This window comes from Panthera onca, chromosome D1 (genome assembly GCF_046562875.1).
Source record: "Panthera onca isolate mPanOnc1 chromosome D1, mPanOnc1 haplotype 2, whole genome shotgun sequence".
NCBI lineage: Eukaryota > Metazoa > Chordata > Mammalia > Carnivora > Felidae > Panthera > Panthera onca.
In genome coordinates this window covers 49010249-49025628 of record NC_138348.1, presented here as the reverse complement: position 1 = coordinate 49025628, position 15380 = coordinate 49010249, and the positions used below count along the sequence as shown (strand labels likewise).

Here is a 15380-nt window from a genome sequence, read left to right as displayed (position 1 = left end):
CACTCTCTGCACCTCTTCCCTCCCTCTCTTTCTCTCTCAAAAATATATAAAAACTTAAAACATTTTTTTAAACCTTAAAACGTATTTTAAATAGTTACCATGAAGAAACAAACAGTTTGCTGGACAACTTTGGAAGTTCAGAGAAGGTTGGAAGAGCTCAAGAACTCTTATGGCGCTGAAGGACTGTTTCATTTATTTTTATTTTTATTTTTTTTAAGATTTTATTAATCTCTACACCCAGTGTGGAGCTCAAACCTACAACCCTGAGATCAAGAGTCGTATGCTCCCCCGACTGAACCAGCCAGGCGCCCCAGGACTGTTCCATTTAACTATCAATAAGTTATTAGATCTGAAAAGTGCTTTGTAAATGTGATGCCTACAGAAATAGTTATTTCTAGTTATTTCTGTCTAGAGGTGTGTGTTTAAACTATCCACATTTAGTGTCCTATTCAACGCCTTTTTGGACAGAGGATCTATTTTGTTTAGGAGTTGTGTGTCAGGAATGCCCTTTGTAATTTTCATAATTGTCTAACAATTATGCTTTGCTTCCCTTACCCATGTAAAAATAGCAATTTGAATAATAAAATATTAACATATACAATGTTTATCTTAGAGAAGTAAAGTGCAATTTAGCATAGTAGTTTTCAAATGACTTTCTTATGCCTTTTTTTAATGGAGCAGTGCCAGAAGTGGCTTCTGAATATGCCAGAATCTTTCTCCTGCTGCTTCTATTCCTCAAACTCCCTAGTCTCAGTAAAAGCAAACCGGGGCATGCTTAGCAACCTGCTGCCTGCAGGTGTGCCCTTACCAACCCATGTTGTTGGTGCTACTCTATTGAGGTTTAAGAGACATATTTTTTAAAGCTCTTTTTTATATCAATGGTTCAGTTAAGATCAAACCATCACCAAAATTGGCATTCCTGATGATTAGACCTAGCTGTTCATTTCTAAATTCTTATCTCTGCTCTCACCTCTTTTTCTCATAAGTATTTTTAGCTTTAGGCCTGGTAGACCTTATCTCAGCTACCTGCCAGTCAGTATCAAACACTCAGTTTCTGAATGGTCCTGGACTTTGGCAAAGCCTTCAAGTTTCAGCATTTCACCCATCCACTAGAATATTCTTCCCAGTTAAAATTGGTAGTATAAGGAGGGAGGGGAGGGTGGGTGATGGGTATTGAGGAGGGCACCTTTTGGGATGAGCATTGGGTGTTGTATGGAAACCAGTTTGACAATAAACTTCATATATTGAAAAAAATTAAAAAAAATAAAATTGGTAGTATAAATTCTATCACTATATTTTACCCTCCTATGGAGCCTGTGAAAACTCGACCTCATTTGCCAGCACATTCTAACTGCCCTGTATTTAACTGAATTACATTTCATCAGTGGAACGTACTTAGTCCCTGTGTATATTTAAATAAAACTGAAGAGACTTGAAAGACAGTTTTCTACAAATGCTAACCAAAGCAGTATAACTAATTCTGTAAACATCAAATGTACAGGATAGCCCACTATTTTCATGTTGCTGTATACTAAGGAACTTCCTCATTCCAGGTTAGGAGATGTCCTACAATGTAGCACAAATGACCAGCGTTAAATGAAATAGCACTTCCTTTTTTTAAAGTTTATTTATTTTGAGAGAAAGAGAGATAGTGTGAATAGAGGAGGGACAGAGAGAGAGAGAGAGAGAGAGAGAGAGAGAGGGAGAGGGAATCCCAAGCAGGCTCCTAGCTGTCAGCTCAGAGCCCCATGAGAGGCTCTGTCCCACGAACCATGAGATCACCATCTGAGGTGAAATTAAGAGTCAGATGTTTAACCAACTGGGCCACCCAAGTGGCCCGCAGAGCACTTTTTATAGTAGGAAATTTTGGAATTGAGAGCAGGTAATAGAAAGACCTAGCTTCTCTGTTATGGTTAGGTGAAATTGACCTGAAGTTAGGGCCTGAGTTTGACAATTTCTGAAGGCCTGGTTTGTGTGGCTCCATGCAAAGAAAAATCTAAGATTTGTTAATCTAGATTTCTTTTTGTATCATTTTTTATTGTGATAAGATTACTTTCAGTTAGAGTTCTTGCTTTTATACCTGGACCATTAGATTTATGTCTTCATAATAATTTGTGGTAATAATGGTCTCTAACAAATTAAGCTAACCTTGAAATATATAAGGGCTTCACATTTTATTTTATTTTTTAAGATTTTATTTTATTTTAACTCTATTTTGAGAGAGAGAGAGCAGGGGAGGGGCAGAGAGAGAGAATCCCAAGCAGGTTCTGCGGTGTCAGCACAGAACCTGATGTGGGGCTCAAACCCACGAACCTTGGGATCATGACCTGAGCTGAAGTCAGACCGTTAACTGCTTGAGCCACCCAGCTGCCCCTAAAATTTCTTTATATATTCTGTATATAACATTTGCTACATTTCTATAGTATGTTTGTTTTTCTTAGGCTGACATGCATCATCATCATCTTCCAGAAAGGCAGAAAGTTTATATATTACACACTGTCTTCATGGAGATTCCTGTAGTGCTTCAGGACAGCCTCCTCTGTGTCTGATTTTGGCCCATGATTCATGACTAAAGCACATGAAATTGACTACCTTTCATAAGGTGGCCCTTTCTAAAGGTATCGTGTCTGTCTTACATGTTCATTTCCACACAACCTGAAAATGTCAATGACAGAAATGATCAAGACATGATGATGGATATGTGAGCAACTATGGGGTGTTTGATCTCTGGCTTGTTTACTTCTTTTCTTCACTATCATTTTTCCCCCATGTGATCTTTTTCTAACAAAGGGCTTTGTATCCCAGAGTCTTTCTGAGAACTTTAAAAATAAGAGGGACCTGCCATCACTTATTATCTCTGGTAATTGTAGTGCCATTTGAACTCCCCTGAATGTTTTTTCCCATTACTACTTCATGTATTTGCCAGCAGTTCATGTCCAGGGAATAGTTGTCTATTCATCTTTCTATTAATGTCGTTTTTTTCTTTTTTTTTCCATTAGGAATGAAACTGTAGGTGTTGAAATCTTCCTAAAGAAATTTAACAGTTGAGGCGCCTGGGTGGCTCAGTCGGTTAAGCATCCGACTTCGGCTCGGGTCATGATCTCACAGTTCTTGAGTTCGAGCCCCGCATCGGGCTCTGTGCTGACAGCTCAGAGCCTGGAGCCTGCTTCACATTCTGTGTCTCCCTCTCTCTCTGCCCCTTCCCTGCTCATGCTCTGTCTCTCTCTGTCTCAAAAATAAGTAAACATTAAAAAAAAAAGAAATTTAACAGTTGACCAGCTTTCAGACAAGAAATAACTTTTTTTTATTACAGATATTGTCAGTTACCTTTTGATGTTATATATGGTAGTTATTTGGAGATTATATATAATTGAGTGAAAATGACAACTTTAGACATTTCTTAACATCACGACCCAAAGTACCTTGTAATCTGCCCTTTAAAAATTCATTTCCTAGGTGAATACTATAAAAATCACAATGCTTACTACATCTTTATAGGTGTTTTTCTTTCCATTTCCTTATCTAAATTTGTTTCTGTTATATAGTGACAGAAGTTTTTTTAAAAATTTATCTGTCCCAGTCCTATTCTCATCAGGGGTCTTTTTTTTTTTTTTTTTTTAATATCTATTTATTTTTGAGACAGAAAGCACGCACAAGCAGAGGAGGGGCAGAGAACAAGGGAGAGAAAGAATTCCAAGCAGGCTTCTCGCTGTCAGCACATAACCTGACACGGGGCTCAATCCCACGACCCTGGGATTGTGACCTGAGCCGAAATCAGGAGTTGGAAGCTTAACCGACTCATCACCCAGGTGCCCCCTCATCAGGGGTCTTAACAGCAGTATACCAACATACACTTTGAGGCTTCTCTGATAGTTCTTAGAGGTAGCAAGGAAGTGTTGAAGTTTCAGCCTGCTCTATGAACAGTTATAGATAGGACTCTTTCAGGACTCCCTAAAAAGTCAGCCTTTGATTGACTTTCACCATAGCTGTGATGCTTTTCTATGAGCCTAAACCACAGTTCCCGGCTCTAATTCAAAGAAGATACAGTTGGGGCATCTGGGTGGCTCAGTCAGTTTAGCGTCTGACTTTGGCTCAGGTCACAATCTCGTGGTTTGTGAGTTCGAGCTCCATATCAGGCTGTGTGCTGACAACTCAGAGCCTGGAGCCTGCTTCAGATTCTGTGTCTCCCTCTCTCTCTGTCCCTCCCCCACTCATGCTCTGTCTGTCTCTCAAAAATAAATAAACATTAAAAAAAATTATTTTTAATAAAAGGATACAGTTTATAGGGGTTTTTTTTTGTTTTGGTTTATTTTGAGAGAGAGAGATTTAGAGTGCAAGCTGGGGGAGGGGCAAAGAGAGAAGGAGAGAGAATTTTAAGCAGGTTCTGTACTGTCAGCACAGAGCCAAATGCAGGGCTCAACCTCATGAACTGTGAGATCATGACCTGAGCCAAAAGAGTTGGACACTTAACTGACTGAGCCACCCAGCTGCCCCAGTTCATAGTGTTTCTAAAACAAAAATGCTTTAAGTAGTCATAAACATAAATATAATTGCAAATTATTACAATCTGCACATTTTTCTTTTAAATATTGACACTGAAATAAAATCTTTAGACTTGGAAAGTCCTCGAGAGATCCTCTGGTCCAGTTCCTTGGCTCAATGCAGCTAAGTTATCCCAGCTCCTATTTGAGACAACCCAAGGCACACAGAGATGATGGGACCAGGAAGTGAGAGAAGGGAGGAAGGGGGTTGTGGTGGTAATTGGTAAAAGAGCTATCATTCATCCATTTATTCAGCACCAATTGTGTGTCTACTGTGTGTCAAGTACTTTTTAGACCTGTGAGTCAGCAGTGAGCAAGCAGATAAAAATCCTGGTGTATTGTAGGTGGGTGGGTGGGGTGGGGAGGATAGATAAGAAACAAACAAAATAAGTAAATACATGTAATATGTTATAGTGCTATGCAGAAATATGAAAGAGGGAAGAGGGTTAGGGTGTATCATGGTTTGGAGGTGGGAGGTGCAGTTTGAGATGAGGTGAACAAGGAAGCTCCCATTGGGGTGACTTAAGCAAAGACTTGAAGAAGATCAGGGAATACCAATGAAGATACGGAGAAGTATGTTTCAGGCAGAAGGACCATCAAATGTAAAGGCCCTGAGGCAACACAACACCCACTGTGGGGCAAAGCAAGGACACCAATGTGGCTGAAATGCAATGAATGAGGTAGAGAGTAGTAGGAAATGAGGGACAAGATTATTGGCCTCATAGGGCAGCATAAGGACTTTTGGTTTTACTCTAAGTTACCAGAAGGTTTTGACCAGAAAAGGGCACTCTGACTATTGTGTTGAGAGGAGACTGGAGAGGTCACAATGGAGGCAGGAAGACCAGTTAGGATGCTGTTGCAGTAACATGGGCAAGAGGTGGTAGTGGCTGGAATCAGGGAAGTAATGGCAAACTGAGAAGTGGCCAGATTCAGGATAGATTTCTGAAGACTGACTCAACAGGACTGTGGGAATAAGTGGGGATCTTCAACTATGTTAAACCCAAAGAACTCTGATTATGGAAACTTTAGATATGTTACAAAACTGATAGGCAAGACTTGTCAGTGTGCTCAGTAGTTTACTGATGAATATGAAAGGCGTGCTCTGGACTTTGGGTTAATACTCTTAACCCTGCATATTAAGTGAAATTTCAGCCAATTTTGAATTCTGTTTCCTTTGTAGCAAATTTTTGTGGTTGATAAATATTCTTTGTAGCTTTTATTTCATATGCATTGTTCTTTGTTCTCAAGTGCCTATATTTTTCTTCAAGGTAGAAAATGTTGTTAGCCCAAATAAATCGAGATTCTCAGGGAATGACAGAGTTTCCTGGAGGAGGAATGGAGGCTCAACATGTTACCCTGTGCTTGACAGAGGCAGTAACGGTGGCAGGTGAGCAGTTTTGTGTGAAGGGATCACGTGGGTTTGGAAATATCATTTATCTTATCGCTTCTCGGCCTTTGGCTAAGATCAAGTGTGGAAATATCATTTATCTTAAGGGAGAATGAAAACTCACAACACTGTGTTTACTTCCCTCTTCCTTGTTTAGCAAACGTGACCAAAACTAAGCCTTTCTTTTCTTGCTGTGGATACTGGGTGCAATAGGGCAGGGAAATCTTTTTTATAAATGCTAGAATAAATCCCATTTGAGTCTTAAGCAATCTGCCTTATGCCTAATTTTCATTAAAAATTTTTTAACTTAAACAGCACATACATGTGATAGTTATCTAAAGAAAATAACTATTTTTTTATAATAGATGGTGACAATTTAGAAAATATGGAAGGTGTAAGCTTGCAAGCAGTAACACTTGCAGATGGTTCTACCGCTTATATACAACACAATTCTAAAGGTATGTGCCTCATATACAGCCCATGGGTTAATACCAGCAATTCATAACCTCAGAGTTCGAACACCTGGCAGCTTACCCCCCTTCCCAGTCCATCCTAAAGATGCCTCGTTGCATATTACCATTGCATATGGTAATTTTTAAATAGTTTCAGGTTAACTTAAATTTGGTTTGATAATTTGGGGACTCCCTTTGAGATTTTTGGAATACACTCTGGGGTGTGAAAATTAAAGGGAGAGTGGGGGAGTGTCCCCAACCTATTTCTAGTAAGACCTTTCTTGCTTTTTTACTTGAGGTTATTATTTATTTAATGTTTTTACAAAACATGCATAGAAGTATAGACGTTTGGTTTTGTTTATTTAACATCAACTGTAAATCAGTGTCTCCTTCGCTCCAAGAAATAGCCCAATTCTCAAACTCCTTGTTTTTATGGACACCTACTGAGCACATGCATACATAGTCAAGGGACTTACAGCACCCAGGAATGAGAATGACAACTGGCCTCACATACACTGACATATCTGCCAGTATTCCCAGGTTCAGCTTCTCTGTAGTCAGGGTCACTGTTCCTAAGTGGCTCCAAAAGGTAAATAGAGATTCAGCTCACGTAGCTTGCTGTGATGAGCCACTCTTCCTCTTGAACTTATTTAACTGAAAGTTGGAGGGGAGGAAGAATGGCTGAGGGAGGATTTTCTGCTTTCTATAGGATCACTGGATGTGTTTTTGAATTGCTTCAGAACATTGAGGGAAGAATCAAGATGAACATGATCTTAAGTAGTGTATGTTTTTATAGTTGATATCATTTTGAAATTGTATAAAGTTTAAAGTTTTTGCTTGTGCTAATTTATTGGCTTAAATCTTTTGTTCCAGATGGAAAACTCATAGATGGCCAGGTCATTCAGTTGGAGGATGGTTCTGCTGCCTATGTTCAACATGTACCCATACCTAAAAGTAGTAAGTATTTGATACTTACTTACCGTCTTGATTCTCATGCTTCACGATTTGTTACCTCCAGCTGCCTCTTACTGCCTAAACTTGGTTCAGGTCTCTAGTCTTCCTTTTGAAAGGGGAGATCCGCATGTGTCAAAGAGAGGATCTAAAGACCATTTTGACTTCATTGACACATTCTCTCAAAAATGATACGAAAGACTGGGACCCCTGGGTGGCTCAGTCGGTTGAGCGGCCAACTTCAGCTCAGGTCATGATCTCACAGCTTGTGGGTTCGAGCCCCGCGTCGGGCTCTGTGCTGACAGCTCAGAGCCTGGAGCCTGGTTTGGATTCTGTGTCTCCTTCTCTGTCTGCCCCTAACCCACTCATATTCTGTCTCTGTCTCTCTCAGAAATAAATAAACGTTAAAAAAAAAAAAATGATACGAAAGAAGTTACTGGACTACGCTCCAGAGATAAATGGACAACAGTCCTAAGTGAATCTTTCTGTCACTTGAACTAATTCCTACATGTCTCTCATTTTCTTCTTTTTTTCCCTTCTTTCAACTCTCCTAATTCTCTAGTATATTTTCCAAAACAAGTGTTCTAATATCTTTTTACTAAGCACTTACTTAGAGCAGCTTTACTGAAAATGCTAAACGTTCAAGGACTCATAAAGCACGTATAGGTCTTTATAATGTGTTTAATGGTTTATTGACTCTTGCTGCTGAGTTATCAGAATGTACTTAGAAGACATGAGATCTAAATGTAAGCATTGTTCTTGAGCAGGGGACAGTTTGCGTTTAGAGGATGGTCAAGCAGTGCAGCTAGAAGATGGAACTACAGCATTTATTCACCACACCTCCAAAGGTAAAATAACTTTGGAAATAGGAAGAGAGAAATGGGAGTGTGGGAAAAATAAGACCTGCCTTTACATGCTGAAGTGCTTTCATGTAAAAGAAGATTTGTGTTTGTTCTCTGAAATATGGCAGATTTTGGCACAGTCCAAGGAAAAACTTTCTAGCAATTTGAACTGTCAAGTAACAGGTTGGAATAGAAAACTTTAAATAGAGGCTGCTTTTCGAATATGAAATTAAGCATTTGAAAGTTATTGATTTTTTTCCTCTTAAATGTTTTTTTTTTTTTTTTAAAGCAAAGTCCTTTGCCTGTCGTGTTGGTCTTTAAAACTAAAGAGCACCATTTGTGTGCACCTGGGTGGCTCAGTCGGTTGAGCATTCCAACTCTTGATTTTGGTGCAGGAGGTCATGATCCCAGCGTCATGGGATTGAGCCCTCGTTGGGCTCTGTGCTGAGCATAGAGCCTCCTTAAGGTTCTCTTTCTCCCTCTCTGCCCCTCTCCCATGCTTGCATGCTCTTTCTCTAAAAATAAATAAATAAATAAATAAATAAATAAATAAATCTAAATAAAATCTTAAACTTTATTTGAAGCAAATAGGACAGAAGTGTTCATGCTTTATATTAATTTCGTGTAGGGAGGACCAGGGTTTTGAGGTGGAATGCATAGGAGTAATGAACACCGCTCTGCAACCAGACTATCCGGGTTCAAATCTGGGTCAGCCGTCTTTTAGCTATGTGACCTTGTTCAGATTATTTAACCTCCCTGTGCTTTAATTTCATCATCTGTAGAATGAGTATTATTATAAGTATCCACATCATAGGGTAGTTGTGAGGACAAAATGTGTGCAAGCATTTGTAAAGCACATAGAACAATATTTGTCACATAGTAAATGCTCAATAAATGTTAGCTGTTATTACCTTATAAAATATTTTATAGAATGATATAACATGTTTTAGAAAGACTGTAGTTGTGAAACCAAAGGGAGAAATTTTTTAAAATTTAGGATACTTAAACTTATAAGTAAATTTGTTTAATTAAAGTTGAGAACAAGTAAACCCTGAATTTTTTTCTTTAGCAGTGGGACTTAATCACAGGTTCATTGTAATTGTCTAGATTCATTATTTCACAATGCTGTATATATCTTGGTGTGACTATTTAGAAGGAAAAAAAGCTCATGGATCTTGGAGTCATACTGACATGAGTTTAAATCCTGGTTCCTCTACATACTGATTTTGACTGTTAATTGTTAGTTTTTGAAATTTTCTGGTTCCTAAGAAAAGTGGCTTTACTTCCCCAAACCTCCAGTTTCCCTTTTATGGAATGAGAGTGGTGAATATACCCACCTCTCACAGAACTGTTGTGAGGATTAAACGAAGTCACACATGTTAGGCACGTGGACCGGTGCTCATAGAACTACTCAGTGAAAGTTCATTCCCTTCTTCCTTTAAACATATAACTCTGTCAGACTTGCTTTAATTTAATGCCATTCTCTTCCACTCCCCCAGATAGTTATGACCAGAGCGCATTACAGGCAGTTCAGCTGGAAGACGGCACCACAGCATACATCCACCACGCAGTGCAAGTCCCGCAGTCTGATACCATCTTGGCAATTCAGGCTGACGGCACAGTAGCAGGTCTGCACACCGGGGATGCCACCATTGACCCCGACACCATCAGTGCTTTGGAACAGTATGCAGCAAAGGTACAGCATTTTACAATGTCAAGAACATCCCAGATAAGGCTTCTTTATTTTTCATTAAAATAAAATTAAAAAGCATACTTGATCAAATAAGAAACTAGCAATTCAAAGTCAAAATCAGATAAGCCTCTAGGAGAAGATCAGCATTTATCTTAAAAGAAGTGAAGTGTAGAAAAAACTATTTGAATAAAGATAAAAGGAATGAAATAAGAATTTCTAGAAAAGAAATGGTGAGAGATAACTCACAAAAAGATGTATATTCAAGGATGAGTGCTGCGAAAGAAAAAATAAGGTATAGATGGAACAGCTTATGAATTAAGAAACAGAAATTAGAGATTGGAAAACATGAAGGAAAGTCTCAATTACATTTTACATCAGAAGGGCTGGGTTTTTTCCCCTATATTGAACATATATCTTTCATATGACTAAAAGGGTTTCCCCCCCACTTTTTATAGTAGAAAATTTCAAGCATACACAAAAATAAATGATAATGAATCCCTGTGTACTTGTCACCCAACCTAAAGAAATACCAAAATGTAAAACTTTGTTAAGCTTTATTTTATTCCTACAGGTGTCCATTGATGGAAGTGAAAGTGTAGCAGGTACTGGAATAATTGGAGAGAATGAGCAAGAGAAGAAAATGCAGGTGTGGAAAGCTACTTTTTTATATAAGAATCTCTTTCCCTTAGCATTTCCAGGCCCTTCTGTGGATGAAAGCAATAGCTAAATCATTGCCTCTCTAGGAAAATCTTTCCGGAGAAAGAGTGTATGTATTAGGCAGTAGCTTTCTTGAACTACCCCAGGTTTCAGGATTCATTATGTGTGGTTGCAGAGTGGCACTAAAGCAATAGAAATATCACAGAAATCCAAATGAAGTTTATGCTCTGGAATCCAAGGCAGTTTTGGAGACCAGATGGTCTTCTGACTGCCCCCACCCATGGTTGTTTGTGGATTCTTTTTCTAGGGCTCCACCTTTTTGGGGACTCACTCATCCTCACTACTTTCTTCTTTGTGTCTTTTTGTTTCTTCCACTCCCATCTGATTCCCTGCATACCCTATTTTTCAACTTCTGAAGAGAAGGTCCAGCCTAGCTAGTCATCATTGTTCCTACTGAGTAAAACTGTTTATGGTTTTTGTACCAGACTGCTTCCTGGGCCACGGGTTGGCTGACTTTGCTTTAGATGCTCACCCTGGGTCCAGTCATTGGTCATCTCTTATCCAGACAACAGCCCAGAGCAGCAGTGTCTCTAAAAGTTTTGTGGAAAGGTTTTTGTAGGAAGTACAAAGCAGTCACAGATGCTTCCTGGGACATCTACAAGTCAAAAATCCAAAACTTAGATTAATTAAAGCTTCTGTTTTGAATTTTGTGTTTGTGGGGGACATGTTTGGGTGGGTGTCTTGGAGCTTGTATATAATTAGTGTAGCACATTCTTGCTTTAATTCTGCTCCTTGAGAAAATATCAGCAGTTATCTCTAATATTTTGCTGATTCCTCCCCTATGGTAGTTGTTTGCATTCTTTGAGAGTTTTATCATACTTAACTCCTATTCTAAAATTATTGCTTCAGGGCCACGATTTTAACTTGAGCATTAGCATCACACTTAATAACATGGAGTGATACTTTTAGGGGTTATCAAGAAGATTTTACATTTATAATAATAGTAAATGGTAAAATAACTGAAATCACTGGTAGAAATTTCATGCTTCTAAACATTGCTGAATAGCTAGTATTTCTGTTTATTCTCTGAGATGGTATCATGAAGCGGCAGTAGTATAAATACAGTTTGCAATTCACCAAGCCCATCAGCTTTGCAACTGTGTGATTCTTGGCAAATTTTTCAAGTGTTTGAATTCATAAAATGAGAACTATTTTTTGAACTGCAGGATGTCAAATCCACCTAAGACATACTCTACTAAAATGCAAGCGTAGTGTAAATACATTCAAGAGATGTAGGTCAGTGCCTTAGAGTCTGTCTCCTATTAGTGACTAACAATTAAGTTTTTAAATAATGGAACATTTTTTTTTTTCAACGTTTTTTATTTATTTTTGGGACAGAGAGAGACAGAGCATGAACGGGGGAGGGGCAGAGAGAGAGGGAGACACAGAATCGGAAACAGGCTCCAGGCTCCGAGCCATCAGCCCAGAGCCTGACGCGGGGCTCGAACTCACGGACCGCGAGATCGTGACCTGGCTGAAGTCGGACACTTAACCGACTGCGCCACCCAGGCGCCCCAAATAATGGAACATTTTTAAGGAGAGACAGAGTTACACTTGTAGTAAACTAATACAGAATGGGTCTTGTAAAAAATGAGTGAATTTACCACTGGGTTGTGTAACATTATAATATACTATTATCATTAAAGTCTATCTGTTGCCAGCGGTAATTAATTTATGGATCCAAAAACATAACTAGGAATTCAGTATTGCTAAAGCAAAATGTCATAAAAAGCCCTGTTACCGCAGACATATAACCGTTTGGTGTTGGTGGTAATAGACAAAGAAACAGAAGGAAGTTGACTAGGATTTTTTGCAACTGTAGCCTTTTCTCCTTTGCTCTTTGTACCCCTCCTTTACAGACTAGATGTAGGCTGTCCAATATGGTAACCACATGTGGCTGTTGAGCACTTGAAATATGGCCACTCAGAATTAAGATGTGCTGTGAGTGTAAAATACATATACAGCACTTGAAAACTTATTATGAAAAAAAGAATATAAAATATCTCAATAATTTCTCATATTGATTACACGTTGAGATGATAATATTTTAGACATACTGGGTTAAATAAAAGAATTGCTAAAATTAATTTCCCCTGTTTCTTGTTACTTTTTAAAAAATGTTTGTTTATTTATTTTGAGAGAGCAAGAGAGAGTGAGCAAGGGAGGTACAGAGAGGGAGAGAAAGAAAGTATCCCATGCAGGCTCTGCACTGCCAGCACAGAGCCTGATGCGGGGCTCAAACTCATGTATTGTGAGGTCGTGACCTGAGCCAAAATCAGGGGTCAGACACTTAGCCGGCTGAGCCACCCAGGTGCCCCTCTTTTTGTTTTTTAAATGTGGCTGCTAGAAAAAAAAATTAAAAAAAAAAAAAAAGTGTTTAATTTTGAGAAAGAGAGACAGAGCGTAGTGGGGAAGGGGCAGAGAGAGTGGGAGACACAGAATCCAAAGCAGGCTCTAGGTCCCGAGCTGGCAGTACAGAGCCTGACGTGGGGCTTGAACCCACAAACTATGAGATCATGACCCGAGCCAAAGCCAGAAGCTCAACTGGCTGGGCCACCCAGATGCCCCAAGAACATTTTTAATTATATATGTGGTTTGCACTTGTGATTCATAATTTCTTTTCATCATTTTAGTGCTGGACCAGAAATTCACGAATCCTTCATCCTTTATTTTTTTTAACGTTTATTTATTTTTGAGAGAGTGTGCACAAGCAAGAGGAGAGGCAGAGAAAGGGGGGTAGAGGATCTGAAGTGGGCTCCATGCTGACAGCAGTGAGTCCAGTGTGGGGCTTGAACTCATGAACCTTGAGATCATGACTTGAGCTGAAGTCAGACACTCAACGGACTGAGCCACCCAAGTGCCCCAAACCTCCCTCCTTTGATATAGTGTAGTATCATATTTGAGGTTGAGAGCCCAGTACATAGTTTTAAAGGGTCAAAATATCCCAAAAGAACCCCTGCAATTTCATTTTGATGCTTATAGTTGAGAACTTTTTCTTCCATCTGTAATATAAACATACTAGTTGTGCTGCTGAGCTGATCTCTTACATGAAACCAAATTTCTTGTCATAAGACAAGAAAGACCTAGAGTTTGAGGTGCTGGGTGGCTCAGTCAGTTATACTTCTGACTCTTGATTTCAGCTCAGGTCATGATCTCATGGTTCACGGGATTGAGCCCCAGGTTGGGGCTGTCAGCAGAGAGCTCACTTGAGATTCTCTGTCTCTGCCCCTTTCCTGATCAGGCTCTCTCTCAACATAAATAAACTTTAAAAAAAAAAAAAAAAAAAAAAAAAAAAAAAAGACCTAGAGTATGTAAAGCAGCTGTGCTCATATGGAGGTAGTTTTGCCGCCCCCACCAGGAGACATTTGGCAATGTCTGGAGACAATTTGGGTTGTCACAATTGGGGGAGTATTTTTTTTTTTTTAATTTTTTTTTTAACGTTTATTTATTTTTGAGACAGAGAGAGACAGAGCATGAACAGGGGAGGAGCAGAGAGAGAGGGAGACACAGAATCTGAAACAGGCTCCAGGCTCTGAGCTGTAAGCACAGAGCCCGATGCGGGGCTCGAACTCATGGACCATGAGATCATGACCTGAGCTGAAGTCGGACGCTTAACCAACCAAGCCACCCAGGCGCCCCCACAATTGGGGGAGTATTACTGGCATCTAGTGGGTATATGTCCTGCAAGACATAAAGACAGCCCCCCCAGAAAGAATTACCCTGTTCAAAATATCAGTGGTGCCCAATTTGAAAACGTTGATCCAAAGTACTCTACTTAAGAATGCCATTGTGTTCATTTGTGAGAACTGTAAGGCTGATGGGGTTCAAGTAGCACACATGTATAATAAAAAATCCAAGTAGAGTTTCTAATTTGCCATGTAGTAGGTGTGTGACTGAGCAAATTACATGACTTCTCTAGATCTGAGGTTTTTGGGGTTTTTTTGGATCTGAGATTTCTTATCCGCTAAATGAAAATAACAATAATCTTGCCTTACCCATCTTATGAGATTATGAAAACCAAATAAGTTTTTCATTTGATTAAGATTCTAGCTAATATATGAGAACATAATTTGTCAGCGTTATATAGCATTGTTGATGCTTTATGTATTAGAATACTAAGACTTTTTTCATGAGTGCCATTAGTTTTGACTTCATTTGAAACTAATTTTATTTATATTGGAGATCAAAGTTCTTTGGCTTGGTACTTTTAATCAGAGCTCTAATAGTTGGAAAACACAGAAAGCCAGTCAAGCCAGTTTAGGAAAAAAGAGATATATTATGAGGATACAGCAGAGCTTGTAAGAAGCAGAGAACAGGAACTGCTGAACAACTGTGGGGCTTCACAGGAACCAGAATTGCAAAGAAGTCAGGACCGGAGGTTAATCCCACTCCTTTCTCTTCCTCCTTGCCTCCTCCGTGGCATCTCTGCTCCCTTCTTTTCTCTGCAGACAGGCTTCCTTTTTGTATCATTGAGTTTACATGTAGCTCATCACAGCCTTGTTGTCTCAGGCTTCCCACCCAAAGCCAACTCAAGATTTTCCTTTATTTCCTAGGTCATGTTCCAGGGAGGGAAAATTTGTGGGTTTGACTTATCAAAATTAGCTTGACTTTATAAGCTAGGCCACATAGGGCATAGACCACTGGCCAGCCTTACATACACCATCTTTTCTGGTTATCAGGGTCTATGGGTGGGGTGGCAGATTCTCCCAGAAAGTAGGCTGGAGAATTACCCCCAAACCTGCCTGTGGATATAGGCAGTTTGAATGTGGATCATATTTCATATGTATTTTCTATGCT

At 39.3% G+C, this 15380-nt stretch overlaps 1 protein-coding gene across 5 annotated transcripts in view; it reads left to right on the top strand.

Annotated features, from left to right (window-relative positions):
• ZNF143 (zinc finger protein 143) overlaps positions 1 to 15380 on the top strand; it is a 55754-nt gene that overhangs the window by 11113 nt on the left and 29261 nt on the right. For 2 of the 5 annotated variants that reach the window (XM_078433199.1, XM_078433200.2), the window contains exons 2-8: positions 2442 to 2618; positions 5810 to 5928; positions 6294 to 6386; positions 7254 to 7337; positions 8096 to 8179; positions 9673 to 9869; positions 10438 to 10512. In XM_078433199.1, coding sequence (XP_078289325.1) covers positions 5817 to 5928; positions 6294 to 6386; positions 7254 to 7337; positions 8096 to 8179; positions 9673 to 9869; positions 10438 to 10512 — 645 coding nt within the window. In that variant the 5' untranslated portion in view covers positions 2442 to 2618; positions 5810 to 5816. The remainder of the gene's footprint in view (positions 1 to 2441; positions 2619 to 5809; positions 5929 to 6293; positions 6387 to 7253; positions 7338 to 8095; positions 8180 to 9672; positions 9870 to 10437; positions 10513 to 15380) is intronic. The other 3 variants (XM_078433198.1, XM_078433197.2, XM_078433196.1) reach the window with 3 other exon arrangements.